This window comes from Lynx canadensis, chromosome D1 (genome assembly GCF_007474595.2).
Source record: "Lynx canadensis isolate LIC74 chromosome D1, mLynCan4.pri.v2, whole genome shotgun sequence".
NCBI classification, from domain to species: domain Eukaryota; kingdom Metazoa; phylum Chordata; class Mammalia; order Carnivora; family Felidae; genus Lynx; species Lynx canadensis.
In genome coordinates this window covers 111,267,622-111,285,327 of record NC_044312.2, presented here as the reverse complement: position 1 = coordinate 111,285,327, position 17,706 = coordinate 111,267,622, and the positions used below count along the sequence as shown (strand labels likewise).

At 52.3% G+C, this 17,706-nt stretch overlaps 1 protein-coding gene across 23 annotated transcripts in view; it reads right to left on the bottom strand.

The window, feature by feature from the left end:
- Nucleotides 1-5,014: 5,014 nt before the first annotated feature.
- PPP6R3 (protein phosphatase 6 regulatory subunit 3) overlaps nt 5,015-17,706 on the bottom strand; it is a 139,363-nt gene continuing 126,671 nt past the window's right edge. For 15 of the 23 annotated variants that reach the window (XM_032594939.1, XM_030331552.1, XM_030331560.1 and 12 more), the window contains 5 exons: nt 15,893-16,046; nt 14,359-14,465; nt 12,766-12,916; nt 10,269-10,388; nt 9,365-9,632 (listed from right to left, as the gene is read on the bottom strand). In XM_032594939.1, coding sequence (XP_032450830.1) covers nt 9,527-9,632; nt 10,269-10,388; nt 12,766-12,916; nt 14,359-14,465; nt 15,893-16,046 — 638 coding nt within the window. In that variant the 3' untranslated portion in view covers nt 9,365-9,526. Of the gene's footprint in view, nt 7,188-9,364; nt 9,633-10,268; nt 10,389-12,765; nt 12,917-14,358; nt 14,466-15,892; nt 16,047-17,706 lie in introns of those variants that run through there. The other 8 variants (XM_032594938.1, XM_032594940.1, XM_030331566.1 and 5 more) reach the window with 1 other exon arrangement.

The following is a 17,706-nucleotide window of genomic DNA, read 5'->3' as shown; positions in this document are numbered from 1 at the left end:
CTGTTGATTGTGTTGTCTTCTGGTACATCCAAGAAATTTCTCTTCAATACCAACATTGCGTATGGAAAACGGTCACAGCTTTTCGGGCGATACCGTCCTTGGGAAGGGATTGGTCTCTTCCAGTAGATAAGACCGCTCTGTCTGCTGTGCCCTCACTCCCGGAGTGCAGTCTATCCGTCATTTCAACATGTTTATGAGTCCTCCTCCTTTGACGTCCCAAACCTCCAATGTCTGCCCCCCTGACACTGAGCTGTCTGAAGACTCTCCTTAGCCTCTTCGTTTCTCAGCAGTTTTCTGCTTGGCTTTTTAGCATCTCTCCCTGCATAGCTTAGGAATCATCAAAGGCCCTGAGAGGTAAGTAGAGAGGTCAGGCTCACTTGTTTCTTTTCTCGAAGAGCTTGTGCCTTCAGTCTTAGCTGCCTTCACAGCCCTTTGCTCTGGTTGTTTTTGTCTTCCCAGCCCTGTAGGTGCTGACGCTCGGAGCGTCTGCTCTGCTGTGCCTCACGCCCCTCACCCAGCAACCTCCGCGAGGTGAAATGTCAGGTTTTCTTCCACACCTTTCCTTTCTCTCTAGACCTTGGCCCCTTGAGCACTTGCAGTCTGTCCAACAGCGAGTTTTCAGGGCTTTCGCTGTCTTCAGGATGTCTAAACCGATAAAACCGCTCCTTTGGCTGCGAACGGAAGCCCCTTTCCTTGCATTTCTAGTAATTGCTTGGCTGTTGTAGTTATGGTTGGATGCAGGCCTTTGACCCCACCCAGAAGCTTTCACTTTAAATTCCACTTTACTTGAGATTACGTTTTTTGTTAGCATTTTCCTTTTTTATTTTCAGCTTTTGCCACCTTCAAGACTTCTGTACAAACAACCTATCACTGGTTTTATTTTCGAGCTGTCTGACCGTTGATCTTTTAAAAAGAGAAATCTACATTTGATGTAACAGCGAACATTCTTTCTTATTTTTGTTTGGGGGAGCCCATTTCTCTCTACCTGGGAGCTCAGAAATTGCGGGGAATGATAACGTGGACGACAAATGGACAAAACCTGGTTGGAAAGTCCAGCTTGAGGCGTGGGGCTGGACAGGCTCGTTGACACCTCCCGACGTAGAGTCCCGCACCTAGAGACTTGCAGAGCTCTTGTCTGGAGGGACGGCTTATACAACAGACTAGAACGAGCACCCCAGTAGGCCAGCAAACACGAGAAAAGGCACATAAGGCACTGAACCAAAATTGCAGATCCTTCCCAAATTAATCAGATAAATCACTCTAGCCTCCCCTAAGAGGGAGACACGAGGTAGAGAGGCCAGGAGTGTCCACTTAGCATTAAGGTCCCACAGAGAAACATAAGGCCAGGAGAAGCACCAATTACCCCAAATATTACTCGCTTGTGGGTCCTTTTAACCCGGTAGACTTAACCATGAAGCTCTGGTCAGCCATGCGAGCGGCTGCCCTCCACGGGAGCGGAAGCAGAGGTAGGACATTTCTGCCCCCGCCGACACGACACCTGCCGCTCCCTCATGTGTCTTCCTGGAACGAGAGTTTGGTTGTGTGCTTTTCATGGAGGAAATACATACTGCCCCCTTCTAGCCTTCTCAAGTACCCCTCTGGGGAGAAGACACAGCAGACAAACACATGGAAGGAACTACGGATACTTGCTTTCTTAACCACCCCGTTTTGAAGGACATGACTTGGGGGTTTCCTAATACCTGATCTCCGGGTTAGACTATTTACCCACCCGGCACAGGTGCACAGAACAAATGCAAACCTCTCCCTCCACAAGGACAGAATTCTAGACCATTGCACGAAAGGGGCAATCCAGAATGTCTCATTTCTGTGGGCAGACAGACCCAGTCTGGGTTCCAGAAAACGTTAACCCAAGCCTGCTCAGATCCTCTCCCCAAATCCACCGAGATCTGGCCTCTTCTCTTCTGTTGAGGAGGAAAGCAATTCCCTGGTCACCGTGAGACACGGGCAATGTGTTCTAACAATGTTCAATGTTTGCTTTGCTTTTTCCTCCTCTTCCTTCCTGATCCTAGAAAAAGTTAAGGTATATACGTCACATGTTAACAAGGCGTGTGGGTTTTGACAAACATCTATACTCATGTAACTGCCATCACAAACAAGATGTTGATTTCCGTTATCCAGAAAGTTTCCTTGGGCTCCTTCATAGCCGGCCCCTCCCCTCTCCCTCAGGAGTAAACCATGTTCTGATTTCTAGCACTGTCAGTCAGTCTGACCGCTTTTATGAGCTTCATAGAAAGTCCTCTTTCTTATGGGTCTTTCTCCTTTCCCTTAACATGTTCAAGATCGACAATATGTTGCATTTATCAGTCCATTCCTGTTTACTGCTGAGCGTCTATTGTAGTAATATGCCATAACCTGCTTACCCATTTTCCTGTTGGACATTTTAAAAAATCTTTTGTCACTATGAATAAAGCAACAACAGACATGGCTTGTGTATCGTTTGCGGACGCCCAGTTTCTTGTCTCCTGGGTGAACGTCCAACAGAATTGCTGACTCATAAGGCAGAAGAATCCCGAACTCAAAACATTGGAAACTCGCCCAACGGATTTCCGCACGGGACGCATTTAGACAGCAAGGAGTGCTAGCTACTGCCTCTGCCGCACACTCCTCGACTCTTGGGGTCGCCAGTCTTCAGTGTTAGCCGAACTGGCAGATGGGAAATCGTCCCCTCCTGTGGCCTTAATGTGCATGTTCGGAAGCCTAGGCGGACACTGAACAACTTTTCAAGTTCTTGGCCGCTCGTGTATCTTCTTTGTGATGATGTGTTCAAGTCTCTTGCCCGTTTGCTAAGCCGAGTTTTCCGTCCTAGTTTTGATTTGCATCTTTCTACCTTCGGGGGAGGAGTCCTGTCAGGGCACGTGGAGATTTTCCCCTTCTTGGCAGTCCAGGGCCTACCCGTTCATTTTGAAGGGCACAAAACGCTCATCGTGGTGAACACCCGCTGCATTTTTGTCTGTCATTTGTGCTTTGTGTCCTAGGAAACTTTGCCCGTTCCAAAGTGGTTTGGTTATTTGTTTCCTTTTAGGAACTTAAGTGCTTCTGTTCACAGCTGTGACTTACTTGGGACTAATTTTTGGATAAAGTCTATGGTAGGATCGAGGTTCATTTTTTCTCATATACATACCCAGTCATCGGGTCACCGGCTGGAAAGACTTTCCTGTGCTCACGTCACTGCCTTGGCAACACTGTTGAAAACCAACTGCCGGTGAGCTCGTGGGTCTATTTGTGGACTCTATTCCAGGGGCTGGCAGCCTTGGTCTATGAAGGGTCAACAGTCAATACCTTGGGGTCTGCAGGCACTACGGTCTCTTGCACCTCCCCGACTCTGCCAGCAGATTATGAGAACTGCTAACCAGGGGTCAGGTCCAGTAGCGAGGCGGGGCGGTCCCAGAAGTCACCTGGACGTCTCCACTCCTGTGAGCGAACTCATCAAATTTACCATGTGCGCATGCACACACACGTGCACACTGCTCTGCTGCAGAACTGTTCTGTGCGTGACTCCTCAGTCTGTCTTCTGTAATGCAGGTTGACATTTCTATCATTCTACTGGCTACCAATTCCAATGCAGCTGGTCTCCATCTGTCGTCTACTTTGAAATCAAACTGTCAAATTCCAAGAAAAACATAACCAAAAGGCTTTGACTAGGAGCGTCTTTTATTTTTTAGTAACTTTTTAGAAGTTTTATTTATTTGAGACAGGCAGCATGAGCAGGGGAGGGGCAGAGAAGAGGGAGAGAGAGAATCCCACGCAGGCTCCACATGGTCAGCGCAGAAGCCGACGCGGGGCTCGAACCCACGAACCATGAGATAGTGACCCGAGACGAAGTCAGCCACCCAGGCACCCCTGTCCTTGCCTGTAAAGCATTTAGGACAGATCTGGGGTGACCAAAAACAGCACCGTGGCACCCGTGTCTTAGGTAAATACTGAAAAACTAACTGGCAGAGATGGCAAGGGCAAAAGAAGCCAGCACACGCTGACTGCTGAGAATTAATGACAGGAAAGGGATCCACGTGGATGGGGGTGGGATCCAAACAAGGAAGGGGCACCAGGGTGCACAACGAACACAGGCTATGCAGTGAGTGAGGCAGCGTTAACCCCTCCACTCTCCCTCAGTGCACACGTGGCCATCGACAGTGCGTGAACACACGGCCACAGCTGTGTTCCAGGAAACCTACCTGTGAACGCAGCTGGTGCTGGATGTAGCTGACTGACCCTGAAGCAGAGAACTAATTCAGCCCATCTGACTGGAGCGAAGGCGCTCCGGTTTTTAGGAGGCACAGGGTTGCAATAAAACAGGCTCAGAGCCAGGACTTAGGAAGGTTCGTCTGTGACATTATGGGGTCGAGAAGTAACACTAACGATTCTGAAGCACCTACCATGAGGCAAAGAACTATTCTAGCTACTTCTCAGCCTGAAAATGTGTCCCTGTCGAGTTCCACCTGGCGGGGAAAGATGGGGAGACAGTCATTACGAGAGGGTTCGGCGGGACGCGATCACAAGCCCCTGGCCCCAGAGCCGGTGCCCACAGGGTCCGGGCGTGCGTGGCCCAGCACAGAGGGTCGTGGTGGCTGGCTCGGGGAACAGCTACGCCTGTTGGCGCAGACAGGTGGAAGGCGAGTGAAAAAGGAGAGGCTGAAAAGTAGCACCACGTTTTAAACCTCATGATGGGGCACCTGAGAATTTTACCAGCGGAGTTACCGGTAGGGAGGGAGACCAACCACATGGCCTGGAGAAGCGCAACCCACAGAGACAGTGAGGCGCCCCAGGACCAGGTGAACCACCTAAAGACCAGAGCTGGCGGGGAGTCTCCGTCTGCGGAAGTATACTTACTGGGCCCCCGTGCGCCGCTCGCGGACGGTTCGGGGTGCCTGGCTTACAGCGGTAGGCCCTGCGGACGGCACACACTCCTCACTCGGGACCTGGTACACGGTCAGGAGGCCCCGCCCATTACACACCTTGTCTGCTTATTAAAGCCCAAGCGAGGCACAAGAGGAGATTTCTAGAAACAAAGAATCAGGCTTTATTTTTGCCGCAGTTATCTTTAATACAGGTACTGTATTATAGACATCTGTTAGGCTCGCAATTCGGTATGGCCAATACACAGAAGTCAGAGACTACACGAGAGCGGACTCGCTCCTGGCCCTCGGGCTGGCGCCCCCAGCACGCTTGCCTCTTTCCACCCTTGTGTCCTCCCTGCCACGTCAAACGAGCTAACAGAACGCCACTCCAAAGAAAAACCTCGAGTCGCTCTTTCATCGGCAGTAGGTGGGATGAAACGCTGTGTTACCTTGGGGTGCGGTGGAGAAGCCACCCGCGCGGAGGCGGCCGAGCCCTGTCGGCGGCTGGCGGGACCATCGCGGACCGTCCGTCGGCCGTCGCCGGGAGTCCGCGTCCTTGAGACAAGTGGAAGGAGCCTGTCCTCTGGCGGTGCTGGGTTCCGGAGGAGAATGCACGAGGACAGTCTCTTCGGAGAGGAGCTCACGGCAGCAAGGGTTCCTGAGGAGGTGCGCCAAGGCCAGGTACGGCACCCCCGCCATCCGTCCCGGGCGCGCTGCCGACCCCACGGTCCCGGAGCGCTGGGTCGGCCTCGGTAAGCCTCACACAGAGTTTTGACACCATTTACAATGGAAAAGTAAATAAGAAATAAGGCATTCAACATTTGATTCTTTTTTATTTCCATATGCAATGTAATGTTTAGGCACGCTGCTTGGGATGCTAGTTCTAAAAAAATCGTTGGCCATTATTCAGAATGTCCTTTTGGTTTTAAATACTGGTCAGGAAAAACAAATGATGTAAAAATACGCGAATAATTTTCTATTACAGAAATGAAAAACTGATCTGCGTCTAAAAGTGCAAGAGGTGAAGTAACTGAACCCTTTCCCCAGACGATACGGCAATATACGATATATTGCTTCAGCTGTTTGAGAAGGCTGTGATGTATCTTTATATTGACATAGAAAATTATAAATTACACTGAATTAGTATCCATAATCACTATATATATACACAAACCAGTCCTAAAAAAAAAAATACACTGGTTTAGAATTTACGAGTGAAAACCTCACAAGGTACAGGAAAACAATCACCATGCTTAGGTGCCGGGTTTTGATTTCTGGTTTTAGAATACCAGCCTGTGAAATGGACGCGCTCTAACCCATCAGCAGCACGAGCATTCTCCAACTGACCTGCCTCGCAGGATGTAGGTTCGTTAAATACGCAAACTGCTCGGAAATGTTCACTGGTGATGCTTGTTAACAAGGTAAGTTTTGGTGAATGGGTTAAAAGGCGGAGGAACTACTAAAACAAAACAAAAAACAGAAACAAAAACGAAAAACGAAATAACTCAAACCACAAGCCAGGTACACTCCAAACAGTCTAGTGTCTCACCTGTAGGAATAACCATTTCAAGCAAACGAGACTTTAACAGAACATATGGCTTTCCAATAACATCGATTTATCAACTAAGCTGTAGCAATAAATACTTAATCTCTACCCATAGACTTACACTTTTTGATCCGTTTAAAACAATACAGAAAACAGTTACCAATCGAAAGCTGGTTATAAAAAGAACACCAAATATTTCTTATTCAAAATCACGTTTGTAAGTCAGACCAACCAAAATAACACTCAGAGGGCATTTCAACCCTACGACTCCTCGCCAGCCTGGAAGGGAAATGAATTCAGAATTTTGTACAAGGTGAAAAATGTACGAAAACTGCCTAATACTTTGGTCACACTAATAATTGTCAAATAGTTATGTTTCAAATACAATAGATCTGTGTATTCACTTTTATAAAACTATTCTTACAGCCATTCGAACTACAGCATTACTGCCATTATTACACGGGTGGCAAGATCGTTTTTCACAGGCTACCCATTATTTAGAACAATACAATATAAACATACGCAAAAATTCTTGGTATTTGTCAATGTGCAATATTTTTACACTTCTGGATTTCTCTGTACAATGTCTTAGAATCTAGAATAGAAAGGTTGCTGGTCCTGATCCCTTGCAGAGCGAGTGCAGCAGTGGCGGCTGGGCGGGCTCCAGGTGAAGTCTCCAGGGGCCCCGAACGGTGGCGACGCGCAGCCCTCAGTCGGCGGCGGAGGTCACTCATCATACGGGGCCATTGACCGACGTGTCGCCTGGCGTGCTTGGCTGGTCAGTCCTGCGGGGGAAGAGACAGACGTTTGAGGCACTCAAGGCGGAAACGTGAGACGGTTTGTGAAAAACTTCCGTTTGGCTCCCCGAGGGTGGGGACGTTTCCTTTCCCAAGTTTACCCAAAGCCCAGTGCAAGGCCTGGCACTGGCGGGGAGGCGGGTATTTAATGGACCGCTTCACAGACACAAACCTCCAGGAAGCCTAACCGAACAGCTTCTAGCTTCCCCTCTGCGGTGGTGACCGGGCACACAGGCAGGGCTGCGGCAGGGAGGGGCTCCGTGAAGCCGTCCCGCCTCAGCCTCCCAGGGGCACAGGTGTGGCCTAGCTCGGCCGCTTTCAGACTGTTGCTCCTGGACCCGTCATGAGCCCCTTGCTCGTTCCTCCTTCCAAACATCTGTTTGTGTGTTCCACGTAGGAGAACCCACATAAAATTTCACTTGAAAAACAGGATTCTCCTACCGAAAGAGGGGGGAAGAAGCTTGTAAACAGGCCAGCTCTGGAAAACAGGTGTGCACTTTCACAAACGTGCTTCTGCCGGGCAAGCGTTAGGCTGAGGCCGGGCGCACAGAAGAGGGAAGGCTGGACAACACACAAACCCCACGTTCCTACCAAAATGGCGGGCCAAACGTGTCAGATAGTCTTGGCCGTGTTTCCAGAACTTTGCAGCGCAGGCTCGGGAAAGGGGGCTGAGAGATGCCCGGGGAAGAAGCACACAGGTGCCTCGGGACCGGCTTGCGGCTCACGAGCCCAAGGCTCCAGACACCTGCTAGTGGTGACAGAGAGCCCAGAAGCCGGCTCCGCGAGACACACGCTGCTCACATTCAAGGAGTCTCCGCGCCTCAGAGACACGACGGTACGGACCGTGCCGTCACGGCTCACAGGCTGCAGGGCCTCCAGCACGTTCTCTAACCTCTGTCAGCTCAGCTTCTCCCTCTGGGAGAGGCAGGGGGGCAAGTCCCCCGGAGGTGGGGGAGACGGGATGCGTGCAAAGTGCCTGGTGCGCTGGCCAGCACAGGAGTCGCACGTGCTTGACGGACAGGAGTTACCGATTAAATCCCGTGGCGGTGCGCCCCTGTCACCCCAAGGGAGCATCACGCCCAGCTGTGATGGGAACCGTGTGGGGAACAGGGCACACGGAGAGTCCCGACGGCTCTCTTTACCTCCAACGCTGCCACGTGTCACTCTCAGGGCACAGATGTGACGCATCGGACGACTTACCTTCTCCCTGCCATCACGGCAGCTCAACGCCACCTTCTCAGCGGCCTTCCTCCACCGCCCCATCTAAGCGGGACTCCTGATCTCATCCAGCTTTCCCGATTCTTCAGCGGCACCTCTTTCTACACGTCCCTATGTCACCCGGGCGCCTGTCAACCTACTGCTTCACCCTCAGGCCTAGACCAATGGCTGCCACACTCACGTGTGTTGGATGGAGGAAGGACAAACAGATGAGTGCACGGGCACAAGGGACGCCCTGGTCTTCTTCCGCCAGCCCTCCCCAGTGCCCCTCTCCCCACCCCACCCCCGCCCCGCCCCACCCCGCCACCCGAGTCCGGCAGACGGACAGGCAGGGCTCTTCGCACCAGATGTTTCTAGGTGGGTTCCCCGGAGGCAGATAATCTGCGCTCCAGAGATCCAAGGAAATGACCCCAGAGCCTCCTGTAACACTTGTGCCCGAGAAACCAAGAGGCTCCCGAAGCGACTAGTCTGAACGGGAGCAGACCTGGACGACCCGGCCTTCGAAGCAGTTCTCGTAGAAGGGAATGTGTAAGCAGCAGGAGGGAGGGGACATAACTGGCGAGGGGTTAAGATCCTACAAAATACCTTGAAAAAACCTAACACGGAAACCCCAGGCAAAACAGGTGACCTGCCCGGACGCTTGCACAGCCGGGGCTGGGTCGTCACTCTGCCTCCTCCCACGGCCCGCACGAGAGCCAACATGCTCAAAGAGTTCTTGTAACTCATCTGTTTTATACGCCCCAAAGGCTTTTTTTTAATCATAAAAGCAAACCCTCGTGCTGTCATTCCCAGGCGAGAAACCAAAGCAGGGTTTGCTACACTACAGGTCTGCCGACCAGTGAACAGAGCGCGCCCCCTGCTGGCCCCCCCTGGTCCCATTACCCCGAAAATGACGAAGACTTGGGGGGTGGGGGTCTGGCGAGGGGGAAAGTACAACTTCTCTGAAATGGCTTTAAAGGTTACTTTATTCCTTATGGAAGGAATGTACAAACTTAGATGTATATAACCAAAAAAGTTAACTCTGGGAAGTGCTGAGCAAAGTTCCTTGTGGTCCAAGGGCAAGTCCTCTTCTTGTGCGAGCTCTGGAGCAATCGGAGGCCGCCCTTGCTCTACCTGCGAGGCCGTGCGTACGGGCCGGGGCGCCGGCCCTCGGCGGCTGAGGCTTTGGCTTGGCCTATCCCTTCAGACCACTGGCTCAGTCTAAGCAAAAGGTGACTAGAAAGAAAACATCACATTCCAAATCACTCAGCTCTGGCTTAAGCAAGACAACTATTTTGCAAAAACAAAAACCGTACAGGGAATCATCTAAGAGTTAAGAATATTCAGCTACATTTATAAAAGGGCCTCCCGGAAGGCTCTCCCCATGTGTCACATATGCGTGATCGTGGGAAAAGGGGCACCAGGTGCTGCCCGTGGCTGGTGGACCCAATGAGAACTGTGGCTGCCACAGCCTAGGGACCCCAAACCCAGAAGAGCTCAACATCAGCCTCAACTTAACATGTCCTCAAAAAAAAAAAAAAAGTGTAAGGGGGAAGGTATGCCAGCATCCAAGACCTTTCCGTTCCCAGTAACATTTTAAAGAGCCAGTGATGTTACTGAATCTCCAAAAACCAGTCAGCTTTTTAGCTTTTGGAGTAAGGAGGTAAACTGATCTAAGACCTTGACTCAGGCACCCTGCCTAGATGTGGCCTGAGAAAATGTTACCGTGCTAAGTCACTGAATGCCTGAGGACACCTGTAAGGACCCCTCCTGTGTCCCCAGCCCTGGATGCCAACCTTCCTCCCAGCTCCCAGGAGACAAGAGCCACAGCCAGAGCAGGGCCTGGGCAGGTCCGAGGAAGCGGGGAGTTACCTCTGCTCTGGGCTACTGCTGGGGGGCCGGGGGCCCGCAGACTTCGCCTCTGCTGTCTCAGGGCTCTCCTCCACATCTTTACAAGCAGCATCTTGAGAGGTAGACAGTTTTCCTTCCTCGCTGCAGTAAAGAGGATGACAGACAGCATTAGATGCCCGGGCTGCCAGCTCGGGGGGAGGATGAAGGTACATGCAATGACCCTGGAAGTCACGGCTGCCACGGAGTAGAGCCCCGGGGTTGAGCATGCTCGGGGGACGGGCCACAGGGACCACAGACGGTGACTGGGAAATCACGGACGGAAAGGACCACACACAGGAGGGAACCGGAGGAAGGATGACGTAATGCGGCTGGTGTCGGATCGAGAACGGCCCGTGTTACCATACATACCGATAGGATTTCAACACTCTGAAGCCCAGTGTGCAAAACAGAAAAAGAAACGTACAAGAGTTTCAGAATACTCCTATAAATGAGGAATGTGGGGGGGGAATGTGTCCACGACTGCACATAAGCAGAACTGCAGACTCGGTGGAGGTGTCAAATGAACCTGTTTGAAGGAATGAGTCTTTAGTTACGGCACTTTGCTTTCGGGGCCCAGCCCAGCATCACACGGTCGGCCGGAGAGACCCCGGTCGGCTTGCTGCCCCTGTCACGTGAGCCGGGGACCGGGGGCCTGCAGTGGGATGGAGCTCCTCGAGGAGCACCGTGAAGGCAGAGAGGCGAGAAGGGTGGCCACAACAGGCGAAAGCGGCTCCGAAGGGGTCACAGGGCTTGGGCGGGCGAGATACCGGCAGGGTTCTCTACCCCTTCGGTGGCTGCTGGCGGAGGAAGGTAAGCAGCAAGTGCTGTGGCTCTCTGGGGGCTGGACAAGCAGACTGTGGCCTATCCTGTCCGGACTTCCCATTCTGACGCCATAATTTTGGCACCCACGTAAGCTAAAGGGCAGCTAGCGGTTCCCTCCGGGAAGGGCCGTCATTCTCAGAGCTGAGTCCTGTCTTGCACTTGCTTACGAAAAACCCAATTTGGGATGATTTTCTTCGGTGGCTTTCGGGAGGGTCGAGGCAACCTATAAGGAGGAAATCGGCCTAAAGTCTAAAGAGTCACCCGAGTCACCTGGTTCCTTACTCTTCTTTATCCGCACCCCCCCACCCCATCCTCACGAAAGCAACTATCCTGATGTGCTCACCGCGTGTTACTGCCGTTCTCGTAAAATGCAGTCATGGCCTGCGGCACGTGACTGGCGAGGAACGGGCCACCTCGCTGTACTGCTGTGGACTCATGCTGGGAAGATCATGTGTTCTGGCGATGGTGGCACAGTGCCCCGGTGCGTGCACCTCCCAATTCCACCTGGCTTCTCACAACGGCCCGGTGCCCAACTGTCCTCTGCCCCGGGCCTCTACGCACAGTGCTGCCGTCCTCGCCGCCGTGGCCTCCATGTGTCCACTTCTTCTGGGACTGCTTTTATCAGTTCTTCCCAACTCTCTCTAGATTCGTGGGTTCAATTACTCAGGAATTATCTTAAACTTGATGTAGTTGATGAATGCCTTTTATGATGGGTCCTGGCTGCTTATTACTGATGCAGAGAAAGGCTACCGATTTTTTTAAAAATTTACTCTAGAGAAAGAGAGTGCGAGCAGGGGGGAGGGGTGAAGAGAGTGAGAGCCGAGAAAATCATAAGCAGGCTCCACGCTCAGCATGGAGCCTGACACGTGGCTCGAACCCACGAACTGTGAGCTCACGACCTGAGCCGAAGTCGGATGCTTAACCGACTGAGCCACCCGGGTGCCCCCGCTAGCTTCTAACTTCAAAGTTGTGTGCGTATACGCTCACATGGAAAGTCCACGTCCCTTCTCGTGCCTGCTGTGTGTTTTGCAGCGACCTCCTAATGAGGCGGGAAGCGCCCCTTCCGATCCGAAAGGCTCAGCGGAGCACAGAGGCCACAGCGGCAAGCGCGGATGTCGCTGCAGCACACAAGTCTTGACGGAAGTATTTGTGACTCTTTCGGTTTTCCGTTTTTATTTTCCATTAGGATCCCTGTTTTGCTCCATGAATTTAAAAGTGCGGTCAACGTCCACAATGTTTCTTAAGCTACCATTTCGCTACTGAATTCTCACGGCTGCACTGTGTCTGGAGAAAGTGATGTGCACGACACTGACCCTCTGGGTTTTGACGGGCTGGAGCCCATATGCGCGTCAATTTCTACTGTGACTACAGAAATGTCCATTTCCCATAGTCCTCTATTTAGAACCCACTAGACTTAATCCACAGTCTTCTGAGCATCACAGACAGAGAAAGAGAGAAAGAGAGAAAAAAGGCACTCAGGGACCCCAAACTCTCCATGTCTTCGTTTAGATTTATTGGGCTCAACAGAGAAGCTGGGAAGAGGTCCGGCCAATGTCTGAACCCACATCGGAATCAAATCAGAGATGCTAACATTCGAGGTCTCCCCCCGCCGTCCTCCCACAACCTGAAGCTGCCAGCGTGATCCAGCCCTGGTTACCTTTTGAAGACTGCGGTTTCTGTCTTGGCATCTACAGTGAGGCTGAGAGTTTCCTTCATGCCGCCGTTCATCACTGTCTCAGTTACCTTGTCTGTACTTTCTGTGTCCTCCTCTCCGTCAGAGCTGGCCTCCATGGCTACGCTGCCTGGAGCTGAAAGCAACACAGCTGATGGTCACACGGACCAAAACCAACAAGAACGGGGCCCCGCTTTCCGTGCAGACCCAGCCACCCGGTGTCCCAGCTACTGCTTGGGAAAGAAAGAGACTGTTTGCTGGCTGCCGCCTCGGCCAGTTCTTGACGGGCACGGGCTTCTGAAAACTGCCCACTAGGGGGACGTCCTGCAGGCCCTCTTCAGGACCACGGGCCCCCTCCGGCCTTCCCAGCTCAGCACCCACCCACACGCCCAACCTCTCCCAGCCGGCTTTCCCAGCTGGACGCTCCGGTTCACAGCAGACAGCACTCTAGGCAGCCACATATATTCGCCCGCTTTAGCCCACAAGTGCCGAGGAGCCAGTTTATTCAGGGTACTGTTCTCGTTCTCTCTTTCAGTTGGGTCCTATTTTCAATTGGGTCCGACTGGGTCCTTTTTTCTTTTCCTAAGTTACTTTCCTGTGGTTCCTCGTGGATTATTTCTTTGTTCTGTAATAGGGAGCTCTACGCTATATTGGTTATGAGCCTGGGCTCTGCGGTCAGACCTGCTGAATTCAAACCCCGGCCTCACCACTTACTAGCTAAAGAACCCTAGGGCAAGACTTTTCTTATATGTAAAATGGGGGTAACTAAACCCACGTGCAAAACTGCTGAGGGATAAAATGAGATCATCTACATAAACTATTTAAAAGCAGAACAAATAAATCCAATATTAGTTACTAGTTTTATTACTTTTCCCACCCCTTGGTTCTTGGGCCCCACCCCCCGTGTCCTCACTTCTTGTTCTAAGGATCTATCTACTTCTTTTTTCCTTCCACATACTAACTCCTCGCACCCCCCTTCCACCAACCTCCTCCCAAGCCCTGTTCGCCAGGCTGAAAAGAGCTCAGGGCCTCTGCAAGGAACAGCGTGTACAGCTTGAATAATGTGACAATCCACTGGACCCATTTCAACTGTTCATAAAGGTGAGAAGGAAATGAACAGCCTTAGGCCTGAAACGTGCCTGGACACACACAAAGGCTCCAGCAAAGCAAACTCCAAGTGACTAAAGAACTGGGCACCAGCTGGTCCTGAAAACACACGTGACTAATTCCGATCTCATTCACACTGGGTTCTGCAGGCTAACTGGGCTCTTCTCTCTGGGCCTGTTTCCATTTCTGCACATTGACAGGACTGAGTAACTGACAACTCAGTTCCCTTACGCCTTCTAGAATCAACGCGCTCGGCTCTGGAATGAACACATCGTTTCTCTTCAGCACTTGCCCCGTGGACGTCAGACCTACCATCCCGATTTCCTGACTCCTATCGGCCCTTGAGCCCAAACCTATTATGTGGACGGAAAAAACTAGATCTAGAACACTAAGCACAGAGTTAAAGCCCGAACAGCCTTGGCACGAGCGGCCGGTGGGCATGCAGGCTCGTGCCCTGTTCTCCGCACCCACCTTCCGGCTGCACTCCCAGGGCGGCAACACTGGGAGCCAGAGGGTCCATCGGTTCAGTGCTGGTTTCCATCTCCACTGGAGAATTACTCCTTAGAGAATCTTTAGTACTTTTAGAAAAGCGAAAAGTCAGTCCGTTAGCAGTGGGAAACAGCCCTCAGTTACCATTATTCACAAAACCCTCTGAACATCCAGGCTTTGCTGGGGCGACACGGGCGGTCGGTTACAGACTCTGCCGACACAGAGGTCTAAGTGCAGACAAGCGGCTGCCTGAAGGTCGACGAGCGTGGGCAGGGAAACATTCCGCCAAAGCAGCAGCACAGTAGCTCAGGGACTTCCCAGAGGTGCGCAGGGAAGGTTCAAAACGCACCAGTCCCGCGTCCTCCGCGTGATCGCCAGGCCCGCGGGGCTGGGAAGGCAAGGGCTCGCCCTGTGTGGCACCAGCTGCACCCGTCGTGTCATTTTCACCAAAGTCCCTACTTTTACCTCGAGCCAAACCGCCTCAGGGCCTTGGGGATACTTCAAGAGGCGGTATGACTTGTGCACAGGGTTAAAGGCGAGCCCGCTGCTTCAACAACATGCCAAGTAGCCCCGGGCACCTAACCTCCGGTCACACACGCGGCCAGAGGCGGAAAGGCGGCGGCCCGGTGCGAGGGCGGAGCCAGTGAAATAACTTGCGACGCCCTGGGGACGTCTGCCCACAAATCTCCCTTTTACGTGTGAACGAGAACTTCCCGCTGGCACGACCGCCGCCGTAAAGCCGTGTGGGTTGAGCCAGCTCTGCGGTCTGCCGAGGGTGGCATACCCGCAGCTGCTAACAGCCTGTCCTCTGGTCTGCAGTTACCGCTGCCTGTTAGATTAGGGGAAGCCACAGAGTCTTTCAAATGGGGCGGTGGAGATTGTTTTTTTCCCTCAGTAGACAAAATAAAACCACGTTTAGCAAATCAAACTAGGCCTAGTAAGGCCTGAAATCCATAGTTAATACTCAAATGCGGACAAAACTGTTCAGGAAAACTATGAAATGACAGGGTGCTGTCGTGAAGAATGCTACAAGTAACAAGAAGGACGGCCCTACCTTTCACGCCCCTGATTTCACACCCCTAAGTATCAGACTAACTACAAGCGACATACAAGTTGATGTTATCTTTCACCTGAAGACACATTTTGCACTGTTAGGCAGCGCTCTGCACAGAGGCACCTGTCAGGAGTCCCTGGGCTCCACCTCGCTCCCATCCTCCTCAACCCTGTTTCCCGATAGCTCGGTGGGGCCAGACGGGCGCCTACAGACGGCATCTCCGTCGGCGCCCTGCTACGTAACCTCCTGGGGCCACACCTTCCCGGGCGACTGCCTTTCCCAGCTCATCCTGGATGAGAGGGAGGAGGATGAGGCTGGTCTCCTTGTAATTCGTTGCCGTCTCCGCCACACCGATTCGTAACCTTGTGTCAGGCACGACCTTCACAAACGGTGTCAGCAGCTGGCACGCCACCCCCAGTTCTCCAGGGGAAAGGTTTAGGGAGCTGGCGCACGGGCACTCACCTCAGGGAAGACGTGAACTCCGAGAAAGAAGCCCAGCCCGTCTCCTTAGTTGGCATTGGCTCCTCTGTGCTCCAGACATCAGACCCTACAGAATCTAAAGGAGCACCGTGGGTCGTCTCCATGGGGACATCAAAGTTGGCTGACCAGTTGGGTGCTGAAAAGAGGGGAGGAATTTCATTTTGAGAATACTTCAGTAGTTTAACGGAACACAAGATGTCTCAAAAAAGACGCGCAACGATAATATGGACCAGCGTGGTGGGGACGGGACAATCCCGCGGAGGGCGATTCTTACTTCTTATTTCAACTCTTATTTCTAAGATTGCTTTTCCCCATAGAAATACCACACAAGGCCACTTCTGTCCCAGTTAGGAAAGGAAGGACGCCGGATTTGAGGCTGGGGTTGGGAACAGCTACCATGACTTCCGGTGCTCTGTTGAACCCTCAGATGCGAGGCCTTCTGGCCAAGCGTCTGCAATTTCATACTGCGGGAGCATTCGCTGTACCCTGGGGGTGGCAGCGTTCTAGAAGTTTGCTGTGGCCGAAACAAGAAAGAAGGTATATGCAGATGTCTACGGAAATCACGATTCCACGAAAGATTTTGAGGAGATGAAGGTGGCTGGTATCTTTCAGAGTGCAAAGCGATGTTGGAACGTGAAGAGTCTCTTTGGGCTGGCTTCCACGGAAGTCTGTCACTGACCTGTGTTCCCGAACTTGGAAACACGAACACTGGGGTATGAAGTAGCTTCTCTTGATAAACGAACAACTAACAAATACCGTGGGAAGAAAAAAAAAAAAACAAAACAAAAACGCACAAGGACATAAAGCTACATCTAAAAGAAGATGCTAATTTCTTACTTCTGACAAATTTACCAAGACTATAGTAACACTGGGAGGATGACGGTGCACGGCCACTCCCTGCACAATCTCTGCAGCTTTGCCGTAAATCCAAAGTGATTCCAAAACAAAGTTAAAAAACGAAAGAAGCAGTATCAGTATGCTGGCCATTCCGCTGCCACAAATTGGAGACTTTAAATGCTTCCCAAGTCAGGTGTGGCCCCACTTCGCACTTCTAACGGCCTCCCCACACGCAGTGCCCCGTCGTCAGCACACACAGAAGGCACAGCGCACCCCCAAACCCTTGGAATCCGAGTCTTTCTGTGTGCTACAGATCCGTCCGGCTGGGGACTCCTGGGGAGCCTCAGGGTGGGCTGGTTGCCAGGGGAACCAGCCGGGGGTCAGAGGGCTGCCACTTCCAGCCCCCACCCCACAGCCCAGCCTCCTAGGAATGGAGCAAATCACGAAGGGCCGGTGACTTAAATCAACACGCGGCCCCGAAGAAGGGTCCGTAAACACTCAGACTTGGGTTCAGAGCCTCGGGGCTGGTGCACAGAAGGCGGTACCTGCCACACTCGAGGGGAACAGAAGATTCTGTGCTTGGGACCCTTCCCGACCACGTCCCGACCTCTCTCTTCACCTGGCCGCTCGTGTTTATATCCTTTAACCCATCCTCCCTGTGCTGCCCACCAGCAGTTCGCACCCAACCTGCAGGTCTGTTTCGACGCCGCCTCCTCAGAGATGTGTCCCCTGGGGCGACACGAGGTCTCTGTGTCTTTGCTCTCATTGCACACCACGCTTTAGGCTACGCAGAAGTGACCTTCCCAGATGAGCTCCCCAGAGTCTACGGCAGTCTCCCCATTTCCTCAGGAGACCGAGCTCCGGGACGCGGACTGTGTGCTGTCCCGTACCCGGGCACACAGTTGGAACCTGATAAAGGCGTGTGGATTCTAACTGAGCTACAGACAGAAAAGCCCACT